We start from the raw sequence: 19,003 nt of genomic DNA on the forward strand, positions 1-19,003 counted from the left end.
TGACTATCCACTGATTGACTAACTACAATCATCTTACAACTCACTACAGTTCTATTTTCAGCCTAAGGGGACTGAAGATTTAGGATGATCTAAATTAATTAGATTGAATTCACAGCCTCCTAGGCATAGTAAGATGTTCATCACCACAGGCCACTTTTTCCTAGGAGTCAGCGGGAGTACATCCATGAGTGTACCCAATTTCCTGAAATTAAGAAAAAAGTAAATGCATACTGGAGAAAAATATCCCTCAGTTATCCAGGAGGATGCTGCAAATCCAGCTACTACTCCAAATTACAAAGCTAATCTTTGTTTCAAGTTAACACAATAATCCTGACAGTTTCTCAAAAAAATGTACACCCTTCCTCAAAAGTAAGAAAGATGTTTGTTTCTGAGAGGCACTGCTTTTGTTAATGGATATGCTCCAATAAAACAGTTGTCTTCAAACAGAAAAATAATTAACAGATTCTCCAGTTTCTACAAATCTTGTTAATGACAGCACAAGTGCTCCTACAGCCATGGTGCCTTTTATCAGATTATAGGAGAAAGGTCTTTCAGAAAAAAAACTCTCTAAATCACTGGCAGAACCCCACTGAAGACAGCCTAAGGTAGGGTATTTTTTCCCTCATCAAGCAACTCAATATGTTAGGTAAAAAGAGTTCACACTGCCTAAAAGTAGCAGCTTATACAGAAAGCATTGGCCCAATAAACCAAAGGGTTTGAGTTTTGTTTCTCTCAACTACCTCTGCATTTGAAGTACATAAGCATCCCTAGAACACTAGTAACCCTTTACTCAAGGTTAATTGTCTTGGAAAAGCATTATGGCAGATACCATGGGATCTTTGAAGACAGGCACAGCACAGTTCAGATCAGCTCTTGCAGCATTTACAATGTTTTAAAACGCCAAGAGACAACATAATTTGTATACACCTGGATGGTACCATGTGAAACTGTTCGTCAGAATTACCCCAACACCAGACACTTCTCATGCTAAGTGAAGTTTAATCCAGATGCACGGGTTACAATAGTAAATACAAAATTAAATTCAATTTTAATAAATTGCATTTTCATCCATATAACCCACATGTAAATCGACACATCTTTCAAAGGACTGCTGTATTAAAACAAATCCTAAAACACAGGCATAACATCTTCACCTAGATCATGTTGCTCAGAGCCCCGTCCAGCCCGGCCTTGAATGCTTCCAGAGATGGGGCATCTATCACCTCTCTGGGCAACCTGTCCAGCATTTTATCACCCTCAGTGTAAAAAATGTCTTCCTCATGTCTAGCCTGAATCTCCCCTCCTTTAGTTTAAAACCATTACACCTTGTCCTGTCATAACACACCCTTCTAAAAACTCTGTCCCCAACTATAACTAACAACTAGAACTCCTTTTCATCTTCTGCTTTTACATCATTGACTACAGCATAATTTCTACTTCACTGACTACATCATACTTTTTACTTCACTGCCATTAATCTTCTCAACAAGATATTAATTTGCCCAATTAGACCTGTCCAAAGATTTCTGACAAATATTCAGCATAAGGTATATCTACATAATCACTGCATCTCTTACCCCAGTACAAATACAGGAAAGTTTTCATTCCAATTTAGAAACTTCTATCACCTAAACTAAGAAATAAAAACAAGTTTTCACAGTCACCAGGTACAAGGTTCTGTATTTACAAGAAAATCAAATGCTACATCAAGAGATAAAAATCATATTTTTGCATATATCCCTGAAAGCTGAGAATCCTACAGCTTCATTTTGCGCAGTGTACAAATTACAGGCCCAGATAACCTCACTAAAAAGATCCTTTCCTTTAACTTCTCTGGCAAGATTCTCAACGTAATTAAAGTTCAGTTTAGCCTTTGAACTTGGCCGCTGCCTTGTGAGCAGCAGATGTACAAGACAGCTCTATTCTGAATTAATGATTTTCAAACTCTGAAATTAGTTGTAATAAATCCTTTGGGGGAAAAAAATAAAATTGTTGAAGGTCATATTAGACACAGTCCCTCTAAATATTGGAAGAGAAAGGTCTTGTAAAAATCAAGTAAACTTAACATCCTTTGCTTTCCCTCATGCAGTTTCAAAATTATTCAATTGCTATCATGTTTGTTCTCTTACACAGGTGAGTTTTACTATACATGGTCCTTGTACAGATGACATGCTAATGACAAAATGATCCATATCTTTCCTACTGTTAACTATTTTAGCAGACACTTAAATTTTTTCATCTCTCTGACACACTTTATGTAGGTTCCCTTTTTGTCTTTCAGGTACTATTAACTGTGAAATCAACTACATTTTCCACTAACAGGTTTTTCAACCAAATGCAACCAGTTCCATTCATATATCACAGAGGACCCCTCCATACATACTTCTGTGTTCAGTGGAGAACCTGGTGATATTAATTGATTTCTTCGAAGTTGCTAAGTGCTTCCTTGAGAAACAAATTGATAAAAACCTTCATGCCAACAGAAAGAAGGAAAAAAAAAAAAAGGGAAAAAAATCAGCCCACAAAAAGCTACTATAAATAGCTGTTAATCAACCCAGCCTGTGTTACTGCTAAACATCCAGAGGCTCCTTAACAGCATTAATTTCATTTTTGCTTATCTTTTCTGAGACTTTTGCCATACTTGGTAGGGCATATGTGTCCCCACTAGACGTTACCAGATGGTATTTTACTTTGAAGTAAACTCTGCAGATGACCAGAATTCCCTGGTGTTCAGTCTGAGAGACAGAGACACAGGTTAATGAGCTGTCGTCGTTCTAGATGGTGAAGGATTCCCTATATTAGAAGCACTCCTGATATTCAGCAGCCGCAGCCTATTTCAGAGACAGAAATTCCATCTTTGCTAACTGAAGATACCAGTTATTTTTAAAGCTGGTCCTCTTAATCCACCACCAGGACTCTCAATTTACCCTTTTAATGTCATTATAGACTTAGAGCTAATCCCAAACCGCAAGCAGCAACACATAGGACAAAAGGGAACTTAAAATCAGTATAGGCTCTGGATTCCTCGTTTGACATACTGACACACTGAATAGCCATCTTTTAATCCCTAATTCTCTAACTCTTTCAACTGCGCACTATTTAAGTGCCTAGCTGTAAATTGGATTAGAGCCGGAAAAATATCACTGCAGTTTTCTCACTCCCTAGCCTAGAAATGCAACTTCTTTTAAACACTCACTCTTCTACTGGTTTAAAAACCCTTTTCCTTCATATGAAGATCTTCTAATTTTCTATCAGCTACAGAACTTCTCTGGCACTTTTTTTTTTCAAGAGTCTGCAGTAGGTCCTGGTGAGATTTCTAAATCATCAGATACCAGTAATACAAACTTGTTTGGCCTTCTTGCACACTATGTATCCTGTTAAAAAAAATAAATACAGCACCATTTAAAATATAAATTACCAAAATCCAAAACGGAATCCCAAATACTAATACATCTCTACAAGATGCCTCCCAGCTTTCACAGTATGCCAGATTATTATAAACATGCTCCATCTTTCACATCAGTATCTCTGACATCTGCCCTAGGCTTTCAATGACTTGAAGACTCAGGGTGCAGGTAATTAACTCCACATGCAATACTTAAAAAAAAAAATTAACAATTTTTATTTTCCTCAAATTAAGCATATAGTTATTTGATGAAAAGAAAACATTCTAAGTGGCCTATGTTTAAAGATATTTTTAATTTCACTCATTTTTTACTTGAAAAAACAGTAAGACTTTTAAACCCTTATTCTCTCGTTTTCTCAGCTGATCTGCCTCAGCTGCGCTGTCATTGCAAGATAACCCAAATCAATTCTAACTGGAGTCTCGAGCGTTATTGACACATTTTAGCATTAAGAAACAAGCATGAACAGCATGAACATCTTATCTATAGCAATTGAAGTCTTCTGACTCACTCAGCAGCAAAGGTAAAGATGCCTAGAATCAAACCCTAATAATTAGGAAAGCTGCATAGGAGGATGACAAAACAGTTAAAAAACTTAGCCTTCACACTATAATTGGTCAGTGAAGGAAACCATTATTGTCTCATTTCTTCTAGATGTTTGTTACTACTGCATGAATCTTTTTCCTCACCAGAAAGAATCATATATGCATTGCAAAGTCATCTATTAATTCAGCATTCAAATACTATCCTGTAAACATATAGTTTAATTACAGGAGCCAAACGGGGGGGGTGGGGGGGTGCAGCTGGAATGTAAAGAAAATAGGCTGAGTGGATTTTGAGTAGTATTAAAATTAAAGTGTGTTGTTTGATTAAATACACATTCTGAAATAATTAAACTAATTTTATTATCACTATAGCGAATTCACATGAAGACTCTGCTCATACCTATACAATATCTATGCTATAACTTACTATATATTTGCAAGAAACCTCTTACTATCACATGCATTTAATAGGCAGATATCCACAGAAATTTTCTGCTTTAAAAAAAAAAAAAAAAAAAACAAAACAAACCTAAATCCGCGTTGTGACATTCTGGCCGTGACAGCGCTGGGTAAGTGTATTTCACGTGGCTAATGCCGGGCTTTCCCCAGCGCTGCTCAGGCCGCGCCGCTTCCCGCCGGAGGGAAACGCGGGCCCGCGGGGAGCAGCGCGCCCCCTGCCGGCCGGCCTCCGCCCCTCAGAACCGCCGCTGCTCCCACAGAACTAAGGGCGCTGCGCAGCAACCAGCGGGTTTGCTTGGGAAAACAAAGGCCACTCTCTGCGATAGAATCACCCTTTATGTAATTCAAATTTTCGTCTTGGTCTGCTTGACTCAGCAATCCCCTGACAGAGAGGCTAGAATAGTTAAAACTGATGCCCTTAATCACGTGTCCCCACTGCTGCAGGCAGAAGCCACTTGCTGATGCTTATTTGTTCCATATGGTTTTACTTCTTGCTCCTCCTCTCTGTCCTCCACAACACAAAAGCTATTTCACCCTATAGTGAAACATGTAAGTCTTCTGGAAAGGAAAGGGGAGTCAAAGGAAATCATAGAATTGTTTTGGTTGGAAAAGACCTTTAAGATCATCAAGTCCAACTGTTAACCTAGCACTGTCAACTCCACCACTAAACCATGTCCCTAAGAACCTAATCTATCTGTGTTTTAAACACCTCCAGGGATGGTGACTCAACCACTTCCCTGGGCAGCCTGCTCCAATGACTGACAACTCTTTTAGTGATGTTTTTCCTAATATCCAATCTAAACCTCCCCTGGCTCAACTTGAGGCCATTTCCTCTTGTCCTATCGTTTGTTACCTGTGAAAAGAGACAGACATCCACCTCTCTACAACTTCCTTTCAGTAGCTGTAGAGAGCAATAAGGTCTCCCCTCAGCCTCCTTCTCTCCAGGCTAAACAGCCCCAGTTCCCTCAGCCACTGCTCATAAGACTTAAATCTGCCCGGGGAGCTTGCCTGACAGTGACAGCACAAGCACACAGCCTCCCAACTGGATTTGTGCCATCCTTAGTCATGCACAGCTGGTGTTTGCTCACGAAAATACTCTGTTCATAAACAAGCAATCTCTACCCTGTTATTGCTGCCATCTATTAATTCAACTTGTTTCTACTATAAAAAATCGTCTCTGGCCAGGCAGCTTTCATAAATAGTCATTCTAGTCTGAATATGAATCGTCCTGGCACAAGACCCAAAAATTCTTCCCAAGTGCTCCTAGGGGAGCACAACTAACTGCTGGTACATCAAAAGAATGAAAAGAATCAGCTGTCAAACTAGGCAAGCAATTAGAATAGGACACAAGGGTAAAACTTTAAGTTATTTCTTAACACAAAAAGAACATTGTATAGATTTACAGGTCTTGGTACAGGCACAAGAGCTTCTGCAATTCTTAACTAATCTATCTACAGCAGGTAACCTGGGGTGCTAAAAGCCTAATATTGCAGAAAGGGATAAGAGGCTGCCACATTTGTTTCCCTGGCTTTGCGTTAAAAAAAAAAAAAAAAACATACCACAAGCTCACAAAAAACCTACTTTGTCTTGGATGTGGTATCTAGGCACCTAAATGAAATCCTATCTTGAATTATTTAGTCTGTAACCATGAGGTAAAAATATGCCAAACAGAATGAGCACTAGGATGCAAGACTTGAACTCCTGAATTCTAATCCCAGCTCTGCCAACAACACTGTGTACCCAGGGCAGCGTCCAAGACTCTGTCGATGCTTTAATACTTCAGACTATCACTACAATAACTGAAAAATCTTCTATTAAAAAAAAAAAATCTATAGAAACAGTGAGCTTTTGGTTTAGGTTTTTTAACTCTAGAAAGTAGACTTTTAAGAGACAACGGGAAGAAGCTTTCTTTTATCAAGAGGACGAAAAATTCCTTTATGCTTTGACTGTTAATCTTCTTCCAGTTTACAACACTATCAAACAACAATAATATGTCACAGCTGTTACTGAAAGTAGCAAGAATCTAATCCTATCTCCTCTGAAAGCATCTTCCACATATCTCCCTCACCAGAAAACAGTTGTTCTCAATAGTCTGTGACTTGTATAATCTCAGAAAAAGAACACTTGAAGGATCAGAAGACAACATTATTTTAAAAGTCATTTAGCTCCAGTATACTACCTGCTTTGAAAATCTAGTTATAAACACTGAACTTGTAACAGAAACAGACTGCATCTAATGAAGGAACCACCGACCTTCATTGTCATAGTGACCCGTTTTACTTCACAAGTCTTTATTTCCTCCTTTAAACAGTACATCAAGATGAAGTATCGGTTTCTATAAATCTGTATTTTGCTTATAAGAGACATAAAGAGTTGCAGGAGGCTGCTGAAGCTCCGAGTTACTGACAGAATCATTACTGCTTCCTCGGAAGGAGGTGAACTTAACAACAGCAATGAAGGGAAGGGAAACCGTGGGAAGGCAATACACAATCAGTATTTATTAAAAGTAAAAAGCAGTCTGTATCTGAGGTCAAAGAAATTCACTTCAGCAGAAGGCACCAATGGATTATGGAAAAGAACCTCCACCATAACAAAACAGAACACTGCAATGATCCCTACACAATTCGGAGCACTGGACAGTCCCAGCCTGGATCAAGGTCCCTGAGATACTAATTTCATAACCCTGACTCACAAAGCTGGCAAACTGAAATCAATGGGAGCACACAAATGAACATACAAGCAAATTCAAGCCCAAAGGTTAAACATAAACACAATGTATGCCATCGTTACCTTAAAAAAAATTAACATACAAACAAACAAGAGTAGAGTTTATCAAATCCACCTTAATTTCATATTTTCTAACCTGTAATTACATCAATGCACAGCTTCACCATGGCAGCAGCTTATTAAATTGTAACCATCAGTTCAAGCAAGTCACAGCTATTTCATCAATTTCAGCTGCTCTTCATTGATTAACATCCACCAGACACTGACCTCCAATTTTACACCACCTCATATTCGTGAGGTGCACCTGACTAATGCATTCTACGTTTACTTAACTTTCTTGGCTCAATTTCATCAAAAAATATTTCTCAGTCCCTGACTTTCCAAATAAGTTCAGCAATAACCTTTTCAATCATTCTGAGCTAGGGCCTCTCTTATTTGTGTGCTTTACAAGTGTTTTAATGGACTACCAAAGTGATGTAACACATTATGTTTAAAGCCAGCTGTTTAACTCCTAACAAAAAAGTAAAATCCCACAATTTGTGTATGTCAGAATTACTAAGACATGCTTTATCTAAACATAAATTTAAACAATGCACAAAACTGCACATTTGAAAGGTATCAGGCACAATCCTAAAAACACTGGTACAGAAAGTTACGTACAACTAGTTGACATGGTTTCCATGGAGCTACTCGATGACCATGCCGCAACACAAATTACATTGCAGGATCACATTCTTTTTGTAGAAGTATTACAGCAAATGCCATGTTTTAAAGTTAATTAGAAGGAACCATTCAAGCAGTTTTGCTTTTCAAGATGACAGATTTTTCTCTGAAATCAAATTATTCCAGCATCCTATTTAAAACATGGAATTAAAAACTGTGAAATATCAAGATCAGATGCCATTACAAACAGTACCTATTTCATATAACAGCTTTAAAAAAATTTCCATAAGCTCAGTCATACTTGATAAGGAGTATTTAATCTTTCACAAAATTCCTACAGGACTCATGCAGACTGCATGTAAACCTCACTCCTACCTGTTGTTGTCCTTCACTCATCTTTTACAAGAAAAAGATGCTACATTTACCAGATTAAAGTACTTAAGGATACTTTGATTTTAAGTAATGCTTTATGAGTACAAAACCTTCTTTATACACCCCTACATAGGAAGTGAAGCTTGCTTCTGAGTTTGCCTCTGTGGCAACAATGTGCACAACAGAACTACTCCCAGTTTATAGCTGCAGATGGATATAAGGAAGGCCTGTTGTTTTTAAACTTTAATGGTTCTCACTGTATATCTCTAGTCTAAGTAATAGTTTGAGCAATAACAAACTGGGCAATGATATTTTATCCCCCTAAAAACATATTTCCAAGCTTTAGGCAAGATATGTAGTTCCTTTTTTTCCTCAGCTGTTTACATATAAAATTATTTTTGCACATTAATTTCTCAAGAAAAAGTAAATCTTTACAGCTATAAAAAAACGTTTTGGACACCATCCAGCACTTACTCATATTTTTTTCCAAGTCAGTACTCTGAAGTGATAGAATTTAATTATTTATTACTTGCCTCCAACCTATACAAACATCCTCTACTATGTCTACACATCCTTGCAGAATTGCAGTTGAACTCAAGAGACACACAAGGGAAAGAAGAGAACCAAACCCATATGAAGGATGAGAGCTACTAAGTCATTCATGGTACTGATAAAATATAAACAAATTAATATAAACTCAGAAGTCCATGGAAAACAAATAAAGAAATTAACTGTCAGAGTAAATGCTTAGATTTAATGTACGCGACTGCCCCCAGCAGTAACCATTTTATTTATGACTCACACACTTGCTTCACATTAAGGCTGATAATTAGATGCTCACCTACCGAATCATTTGCTGCTAGGGCGAGGGCTACATTTACTGCAAGAAAGAGGAAGAAAAAAATATTAAGTGCAAGAAAACTTATTTCCTAAATATTTAGAATGTTTTAATTTCTAACAAGAGAAAATATAACATAAATACATCACACTTAATAATTGCATTCATTATCTTGGTTCTTAGCTTCCTGCACTTCTACAAAATTCCTAGTTCAGGTGCAGCAGCAGCCACATTTCTGTCTGTTTGTTAACAGGATAACAAACTCAAGCGCATCTGCAAACTCTAAGTTTCTAGAGGATACACAAAATAAAAATACAGTCTAAGTATTTTGCCAAAGTATAACCTTCAGAAAACATTGAAGTACCTGCTTGACTTGGACCAGTGGATACTGTACTATAAAACTAAAATAACCGTACCATAGGTAACCTTCACCACAGTCTCTAGTGAATGTTCTAAAAACTTTAAGTATTGATCTAAACTATTAAAGTACAGTGACCAGAAAGATGATCATACGCCTCTTTTTGATTTCTTGTGATATATTAAACGTGGATATTTTCTGGCAGAAGGTGCAACGCATGCTTCACAATTGATTTTTATGTCAGTAAACGAAGACTTATCTACCCTGAAAGCAACTGTAACTAAAGGAACAGAAAAAAGGATGAAGCAATTAAAGACTGTGAGTTTGTTTACAGGTAGCACATGCAAGAAATGGTATCTTCTAATGGCTTGCCAGCTTCAATTACGTTGGAAGGCCTCCTAGAAGCTTCAGTATAACCAAATAGTAATTATTGTAATCCAAGGAGTAATGTGTTTTAAAATACATTTTTAAAAAACAAACAAACACACACACACATCCCCCTTTCCTGGGTAACAGGGTAATAGCTTTTGCTTTCTTTACACACTGCTCTAGGTCAGTTCACAGAACCTCTTGAGACTTGGGGGTCAGCCTTGTTCTCATGGAAGAGCACGCAAGTACTGAGAACAAGCTGGGGAGCCAGATTCTCAGCATAAAGAATTTTGTATTGATAAAGGTAAGTTCCTTTAAACAACATGGTGACGAGGTTAACAAGGAAAATTGTACAGTTTTCCCTAAGAAGCACACAGCCTCTGTTTACTCCTAAGCTGATAAAGCATATGGATTTTATTCTTCAGTTTGCTCTTTAAACAGATGCTTGATTAACTGTTCCCTGAATCAATCAAAGGAAAATTCATCCTCTGAAACTTGGAGACCAATCTACAAACCACAGATACGGAGAAAAAACAAGCAAACTAGTGATAAAAAAGAAAAAAAAATATTAAATCAACTGCAGCTCATGTCTGAAGAGGCACAAAGGAAGCAGCAAGTTACCACTCACAGCTCAAAACCACTTTATACATCTATCTTCTTCCTATACAATTATCCCGTGTAAAAATGAAAGTACGATCCCCAATGCTTCTTCAATAAAGGATATCCAAGTATTGAAAGGAAAAGAGGAAGATGGTTACAGTGGAAATAACAGAGGTTTTTAGCTGAATACCTACCTAGCTGGACACCTCATGTTCTCTGTTGAATCCAGCTGATTCTTGCATTCTGTTCTTTTTACTACCATCAGTTCCAAGAGGGTATAGAGATGCAGCTTAGGACCTAGCTGACCCTAAACATTAATGTTGGCCCTAACTAGTAAGTTCCCAAACCAGGAGTGCAGGAGAGCAAGGCATATACGTACGAGAAGTTCGATAAAACTTTTCTTTTTATTATTTTTTTAAAACTTCATAGCAGGCTCCAAGACACATCACCACAGTATCTCCACCCATGCTAAACCAGCTGACTGACACCAAGAATGAATGATGCACAAGGAGATCAGAGTCAGTCTTCTCAAAACCAGTACAAGTGTGGGAAGGCTCATTAGTTTGGACTTTTTAACTTCCAAATCCAAACTGCCCCTAGGAAGAGGCACAGTTGAACTCTCAGAATATTTAGCTAACAATACAAATAAATCTTGGCCCCAAAGCAGAAATGTACAGAGCCAGCTGAGTGTATCTACGTCTGTGACATGGCTAATCCACATCATCAATAAAAGACCTGTAGATAACCAAGATGAACTCGCTCCAAAAGATAACTTTCAATACTCACATCTCAATACAAGTGAATAACCAGTTTATGACTATTTATCAGAATATTTTAAAATGTAGAGAAGGCCCAGAATAAAAAAAAGTTATGTTGATCCTGGAAAAGAACCACAAACAAATACTATTATCACCTTTGCCAAAGCCATGTCTGAGTTGGTCAGGTGAATAGATGGATTTTGGCCCCTACCTTGAAATGGGGAATTTCAATAATAGAACATCCTGCATGCAGAATAAAAGCATGCAAGAGAAAAAAAAAAATAGAACACAGTTAATAGAACTGAGATACATTTGACCATGTGTTTGCTTTATCAGCTCTCCTGAACAATAATGAAAAATCTCAGCCTGTTAGTCTTTGCTAGAAATGTCTGAAGGCCAAGGTCATTGGTTGTACCAGTAGCGTTATCTTCCTCAAACTGCAAGATTAACAAAATATGAGCAAGAACACCAGCCATTAATTTTATTCCACTTCTACAGTTGAAAACAATAAGAATTTCAATAAATTAGAAACTTCTTTCAAGACCACATTTTGAACTCCTCTCATGCCAGGATCAATTTTCTACAGTACTCTCATCTCCAACCACACGCACACAAAACCAAACCTTTGGCCAGACAGAGTAAACACAGCAGAATGCTGGTAAACTACAGAATCCTGACAGGAAAGATAGGAAACAAACAAACCAACACTTACACTAGGCAAACAAAAACAGCACTGTGCCCTTGTGGCCAGGAAGGCCAATGGCATCCTGGGGTGTATTAGAAGGGGGGTGGTTAGTAGGTCGAGAGAGGTTCTCCTTCCCCTCTACTCTGCCCTAGTGAGACCACATCTGGAATATTGCATCCAGTTCTGGGCCCCTCAGTTCAAGAAGGACAGGGAACTGCTGGAGAGGGTCCAGCGTAGGGCAACGAAGATGATTAAGGGAGTGGAGCACCTCCCTGATGAGGAAAGGCTGAGGGAGCTGGGTCTCTTTAGCCTGGAGAAGAGGAGACTGAGGGGTGACCTTATTAATGTTTACAATTATATAAAGGGTGAGTGTCATGAGGATGGAGCCAGGCTCTTCTCAGTGACAACCAATGATAGGACAAGGGGTAATGGGTACAAATTGGAACACAGGAGGTTCCACTTAAATTTGAGAAGAAACTTCTTCTCAGTGAGGGTGACAGAACACTGGAACAGGCTGCCCAGGGGGGTTGTCGAGTCTCCTACTCTGGAGACATTCAAAACCCGGCTGGACACCTTCCTGTGTAACCTCATCTAGGTGTTCCTGCTCCGGCAGGGGGATTGGACTAGATGATCTCTCAAGGTCCCTTCCAATCCCTAACATTCTGTGATTCTGTGAACAATAACAAAAAACAATCGTAATATTTAAACATGCATTCAAAAATACTTTTCTACAACACAATTTCTTCTTCTAATCATTGACTATATTGATTTCACAAGACCAGAAAATGCTAGAAGCAACAGATAATACAACAGGGAATGTATATACAACAAACAGAAAGAGTTATTCAACAGAAATAAAAAGATAGGTAAAGGAACAGTCCTGACAAACTTGACCAGAATGTGTATCCACTCCTCCTGAAATGGAGATCTAGAGCAATTGAAACACATGAAGGAACATGAAGAGCCTTGACAGTCCTTCAGAGAGATGCAGACAATAAGGCTGTTGATGTTTTCTGTGGCATGTTAGGAATTAGCGGTTCTTACCACTCTCCTTCCTTTTCAACTCCTGCTCTCAAAATGAGTCAACAGAGTTGTCACCAAACACGTTCCCCACAAACCTCCATTATGAAGAACATAATTTTACATACATAATTCAGCAATGATGCCATGCAATACTTTTGTTCGTGAGTTATCTGATCTTCAATCGTTCATCAGAACCATGAAATTTATCTCATTTTAACAAACAAGGACCTAGATTCCTTTTTCTTGTCAATATTATAAATTAATATATTTATTAACAAATGACTGCCCAGTACAGCAACATCTGAACAGTTCATTTACATTTCAGTTCTCTTATTCAATGCTTGTTGAACCCCAAGTTCTTATTTTTCAATGCATGGGTCTGAACTCCTAGCTCTTTAAGTGTTATTTATGTGTCATACTTTATGTACAAATTACATACAGACCAAAAAATGAGAAATTAAGAGCTACATCAATGTGTTATTCATGGCAAATGGAGGTGAAGAGCATTCAACTAAAGGATGACTCTTTTCATAATCTAGATGCTAGGAAAGAGATTTTTTAACCAATTTCTAACACTTTACAGAGATCTTTGCAAAGATATTTACCTTCAGTGTCATCTTTGTTTAAGTCCAAGCAAATTTATGCAGTTCTGGTAACCCATCAACTATCTTGTTCTATGACCTAGGAACTGCACAGTTAGAGAAAAATTAATTCAAAACCTAACAGTGGGGCCAAGAGAAAAGTTGAAGGTGTTTCACAAGGCTCTGATCAATTTGTGTGGTTTATAATTGCTGTTTCATCTTTTGCTTATGAAAGTATACAAGTAGTTGAGAAAACTGGACAGACATCTGATTTTGAAACCTTCTAAATACTAGTATCCTCTACAGAGCACACAACTATGCGGACATCGCACAGAAGACTACTGTGCAGGCACCCCATGCTGCTAGAGAAGGAGGAACAGATTGCTCCACCTCAGACTACATTGCTTCTTAAGAAAGCAGACCATCCCAGGACAGCACCAAACTATTACAAAGATATTACTTCAAAGCTGTCTGCTAGACGGGCACCTCATTTAAAGCCAAGACCTTTGTACCCACATAGATTCTTATTGGTGGCAACAGGACTTGACAGAAGTGAAGGGTTGTTAGTGGGACTCAATTACAAAGGAATGACACAACTGCTCAAATATTCCTTGCAAAGTATTACAAAATCTATAAAGCAAACAATTAAAAAAAAAAATTTACCTGCTGTTGTTGATTTTCCAACTCCCCCTTTTCCAGAAGCCAAGACCACCACCTGCTTAACTCCTTCTATGGGCTTCTGTTTCGGCAGCCCGCGGGACAGGATCTGGGCGCGTTTGTCCCTTAGAGCCTCATCCCTGGAGCTTGAGGACTAAAACAGAAAGAAAACAAGTACATATGCACCAACCTGCAGCTTTCACAAGGAAAGCTGACAGGGAAAAGCCCACCTGCCACCGGCAGCACCGGCAGGTTCCCGGGGCCCGTCCCTCCCCTCAGTCCTGGCAGAGGCACCTGTACCAGCGCCGGTTCTCCGGAGCAAGTCCCGCGGTGCTGCTATGTCAGAGCAAAAGGCACACGACGGCTCTTCTCGGCAGGACGAAGGGCCAGAGACAAGCCTGCATCTCGACAGGCAGCGTCCCGCCCGCTACCCGGTAGCCCCATACCCGCGGCCCCAGGCCGCCCCGCGCCGGTGCCGCCCTGCAGCGACCGCATCCCCGCAGCGCGGAGCGGGCGCTGAACCGGCCGAGCCAGGAGACAGGGCACCCCAGCACCTCCCACCCCCCGCAGTCTCCCTCAGGCACACAGCTCGACCCTCCGCGGTCGGCGGGCTCGGCCGTCCCGCACCCCTCCCGCTCCGGCGCCGACCCGGCGCACGGCGAAGCGCTCACACTTCACTCACCGCGGAGTCGGCAAACAGCGCGTTGCAGGCGGGAGGCCCGCAGCCCGGAACGCGCCGCGGCGCCGCTAGAGCCGTCCCGCCGGCAGGGAGCCGGGCGGCGCGCAGCAAGCAGCGCCAGGCAGGAGCCCCCATGCCCGCCGCTGCCCCCGCCCCGGGCGCGCTGAGATGGCGCCGTCTCGCCGCGCCGCGGCCCGCCCCCTGCGCTGCGCCGGGCCGGGCCACGCCTCCTCGGCCGGTATCGCGGTCCCTGCCTAGCCCTGGAGGCCCAGCATCCCGGCGGCGGGCCTGGAGCGGCCCAGCGGGCGCCGGGGAGAAGGAGAGCTTGCTGAAGGTGGAGGATCTTTCGCTGAGAGCTGCTGCTGCTCCCAGCCTCCGTGAGGCAGAGCGAGGCCTTCCCGGGTGCAGCGCCGAGCGGGGGCGCTGCGCAGCAGCAGCGCGGACAAGCAGCTCCCTGCCCGGCGTGTGCGAAAACCGGGCCAAGGAGAAAATACTGGGTGACCATAGGCACTACACATCGGTTCGGGGTTGTTCCTTATAGTGTTGTGCATGCCCTGCTGAATCTCGTTTGCGGTGCTCCTTCAACTCGTCAGTGTCTTTGGCATCTTGGCACACAACATGGTTGCCCAGGAGCTTGGTTTGTGTCCTCTGCAAATATAATAAATATGTTCCATTTCATCATTTGGGTCCTTAATTAAAAGAATAAAGAGACCTGTAGCCATGACAGATGCCACCTGGTTGACTGGGGTTTTTTGGTGGTTTGTTAGGGGTTTTTATGTTTTGGTTTGTTTTTTTAATACTGCTAACATTGAAGCACTAATAATTGCTCTGGTTACAGTTTTTGTTTTCCAACAAGTTTACACCTACTCCGTAGAGCCTTCATCAAAAACATGTTTCTGTTCCTTAAGTCAAGTGAGATTTGTTTGAAGCTTTAAGACACACATCACCTACACGGTTTGTATCTATGTTGTGGAAGAAAATTAAATCAGTTTGACATTATTTGCTCGCAACAATTTCATGAATAGTCCTTATACATCTGAGTGGTATTACAGAAGTAATTCAGATCTTGGCAGTTTCAGGCCGTTAGTTTTCAAAGATAAAATACAGTATACACAGTGTCCTTTGTTGGTAGCTGTTGTGATAGGTAATGAATCAGAGGATTTTGCGTCAGTTTAAAGCCTGATTATAATAAACATTTCCTCTCTTTGAGTGGAATTTAAACCACCACTTTAGATGTTGGTTTTTTGGGTTTTTTTTACTTGTATTATTAAAAGCGCTAATCAAGCATTTTGCTAAAAAACACAGTTTTCAAAGGCTTATTCCAGTGCTCAGCTACTACACAAAAATTACTATTATAAAAATAACTTCTTTTTTTGCTATTCTTGAAGTGATTTTTACTCAACTTCTCATTTTTGTTGTACCCACATGAGGGTATTTTGCACAGATAGCACAAACACCTGAAGAGGTGAAATAGTTTCCCAATAATTCACCCTACTGCCGCGCCAAAATGCAAAATAGTGAAAACCAATGAGCCACTTCATATTGAAACTATGATATAGATCTACCTCCAGGGCCCTTTTTTCACTGACTCAGGAAACCATGTTACTTTTTGCTTTGCAAGAAATTTGCATAATTGGTTTTCCTACCTTGGAACAGTTGGAGGCAGTGTTAAAGTGCAAAATACTGTGCAGCTCACAGAAATTAAATTGGTAATGCAGGATCACTGGTAGGCATACAGTTTAGATATCCATCACTTCAAAGTCTACACAAAGAAAATGGCAAATAAGTCCCATCATATACTCTCTGGTTCTAAGAATAGCTCTAACACCAACTGGAACAACCCTTAAACATGTTTTTGTGGGTTTGTGTTTTTGTAAAGCTGATCTAGCACAAAAGCCATTTTTAGAAAAGTAAGCTGAAGGAGTTTTCCATACTGTCATCTAAGAAGGAACAATTCTTAATATTTTTAATAATTTCTTTTAGAACTGGTATGGTAATAGTAGGAGAGCTAATATGGCAGTATGTTGTATTGACTGTGAATATGAAAAGTAGAATTTGGCCATTAGAAAGGGCTCAAAAGTTCTCAGCAAGAAAGCAGACATTTTCAAAATAATGTTAGTAGTGGAATACATTGATTACAGTTTGAGTAGTGTTCCATGATCTCTACTAATTGTAAAGACAGTTTTATGGATTATACACTTCTCATAATAGCTTTTGGCTATTTAAATTTTAACATTTCAAAGTATTGGTCTAAGTTTTTTGCCTGACATTGCCATCCACATACAGTGCTAAAATAAGAGTCTAGGAAAATGCAACCAAAAATTAACAAAGATTTTACTGCCAGACTTGTGCCTTTATGGAAACTACAGGCAATCTCTGCATCTTTCAGAAAATTCCACTCTGGACTTTTCAATAGGTCAAAAAAATTAAAAACACAGTATTTAATTTTAATGTAAATTGATAACATTTTCTTTAAGTAAGTGTAGGAAAACGTTTCAAAGACTTTAAATTGCTATTCAGCCTGAATGCTAACATGATAAAAATACAATTGATTTTTGTCTGAAATTAGATTGTCTTGTGTTTAACTGTATTCTTTCTCCACCCAAAATCAATTAAGGGTATCCAGGTACAGCAAGGAGAGATTTGTTGCCAAATGACTCCAATTTTTTAAAATTAATTAACATTTGAAAAATGACTTGGTAGATAATTAGGTTGATTTGAGTGCAATAGGAAGTAAACAGCTTCAAAAAAAGTAAATTATCAAGACTGTAAGCTTTCAAGGCTGATGGGGCCCTGCGTTTCCATTCTTATTTACGATATTAGCAATATAGTACATTAAGGACACACTGCTTAATCATATGAGCCATTCATTTTGGTCACAATTTAAACTAGAAATTATATTGAAGAAATGCTTTTCAGAACTAAGGGGTTGTTTTAGCTTCGTGGCTGGGCCCATCATCTTTGGCAGCAGAGGTGCATCACAGCGTACCAGGGTGAGTGTGCGTGGCATGGGGTCACCAATGGTGTCTCTGTCCCTGGCTGTGCTGCCCTGGCACGTTTAAGATAAAGAAGGTTTAAAAGTTGCTTTTTATCTTTTTTTTTTGTCCACATAGTGATAATTACTTGGTTCATGAAGCAAAGAAGTCAAAGGTAGTTAATTTTAGGCCACTTACCAAAGCTCATGTGATAGACAATGAGGCTGATGTTTGATTAATAAATACAGAGGAATACATTAAATTATGAGATAATCTGCCATGTATTGTTATATACTAAAATAAGATATAATGCCCTAAAAAAGAGTTATGGAAGCTGTGGCACCTCTGTAAAAGCCAAGAGAACTTTCATTATGATTTCCATTTAAAAGTTACAGACTCTGCTTCTATCCAAGCCTCAGACTGCTGGAGAGCAGGGAGGACACCTGGGTCATCACGTTCCTTTTATTCCATGCCATCTTAAACTGGCACAGTCGTTGCCAAGCTTTTTTAACGCTAAGCCTAGCTTGAAAAACAGTGGTAATCCTGTGTGAGTTCCCGTGCTCTTCCTTCCCAGCAGCTGCTGGTGCAGGGAGCTGCGCTGCTGGGCCCTGGTTCCCAGCCTGGGCCGGGCTGGGCTTGTGTCTCTGCTCAGCCGGGCACCCTGGTGGCTGCCACCTCTGAGACCAAGCCAGAGCTGCTCTCCTGGCTCTTGCTAGACTGTCATTCTCCTGTGGGGCTGACAAAATAGATCAGGCTGCAATATAAACCAAGCCAAAACACCTACCAGTGTGGCTTCTTTGCCTTATCTTTGCTATGCTCCTCATGTAGGTTAAAGCAGCTTCCAGAGTGCTTTACTTAATGCCGAGAGATGCGATCTGGCCCCGCGCAGACCAACGTGGGCTTGGCAGAGCTCATGCATGTGGGCTCAGAGTCGTACCTGGGGGTAACAGGCTCCAGCTGTGTCAGTAAGGCACACCTCAAAAACACCTAAGTAGGGAATTTCAAAAGCATGAGAGGAGAAAACAACTGCAGGCATGTAAGAGGAGAGGGTCGTGGTATTGCCTCTCTGTCATTCATTAGAATTTCTCTTCTTACGTCTTCTTTCTGCTAGGCTTAGTTACCAAGGCTGACATCACTGATATCAAGGCAGTTATGCCCACTTATTGCACAGTAAATTTGGCCCAAGAGATTTTAAGAGATTCTGATTTCAAATATCCATACAAAACAAGTGAGGTTTACCTGTGTTTTCATATGGAATATCGCCTTAAGAAGCAAAATTTTTTCATTACATATGGCAATAATTGAAACGA

At 40.1% G+C, this 19,003-nt stretch overlaps 1 protein-coding gene across 2 annotated transcripts in view; it reads right to left on the bottom strand.

Moving 5' to 3' along the window:
* NUBPL (NUBP iron-sulfur cluster assembly factor, mitochondrial) overlaps positions 1-15,199 on the bottom strand; it is an 83,729-nt gene extending 68,530 nt beyond the window's left edge. Inside the window, exons 1-3 of one of the 2 annotated variants that reach the window (XM_082058736.1) lie at positions 14,722-15,199; positions 14,046-14,193; positions 9,016-9,050 (exon numbers count right to left, since the gene is read on the bottom strand). In XM_082058736.1, the coding sequence (XP_081914862.1) occupies positions 9,016-9,050; positions 14,046-14,193; positions 14,722-14,853 (315 nt within the window). In that variant the 5' untranslated portion in view covers positions 14,854-15,199. Of the gene's footprint in view, positions 1-9,015; positions 9,051-14,045; positions 14,194-14,721 lie in introns of those variants that run through there. The other variant, XM_082058737.1, reaches the window with a different exon arrangement.
* Positions 15,200-19,003: the final 3,804 nt, after the last annotated feature.

This window comes from Streptopelia decaocto (genome assembly GCF_964273445.1).
Source record: "Streptopelia decaocto genome assembly, chromosome: 7".
NCBI classification, from domain to species: Eukaryota; Metazoa; Chordata; class Aves; order Columbiformes; family Columbidae; genus Streptopelia; species Streptopelia decaocto.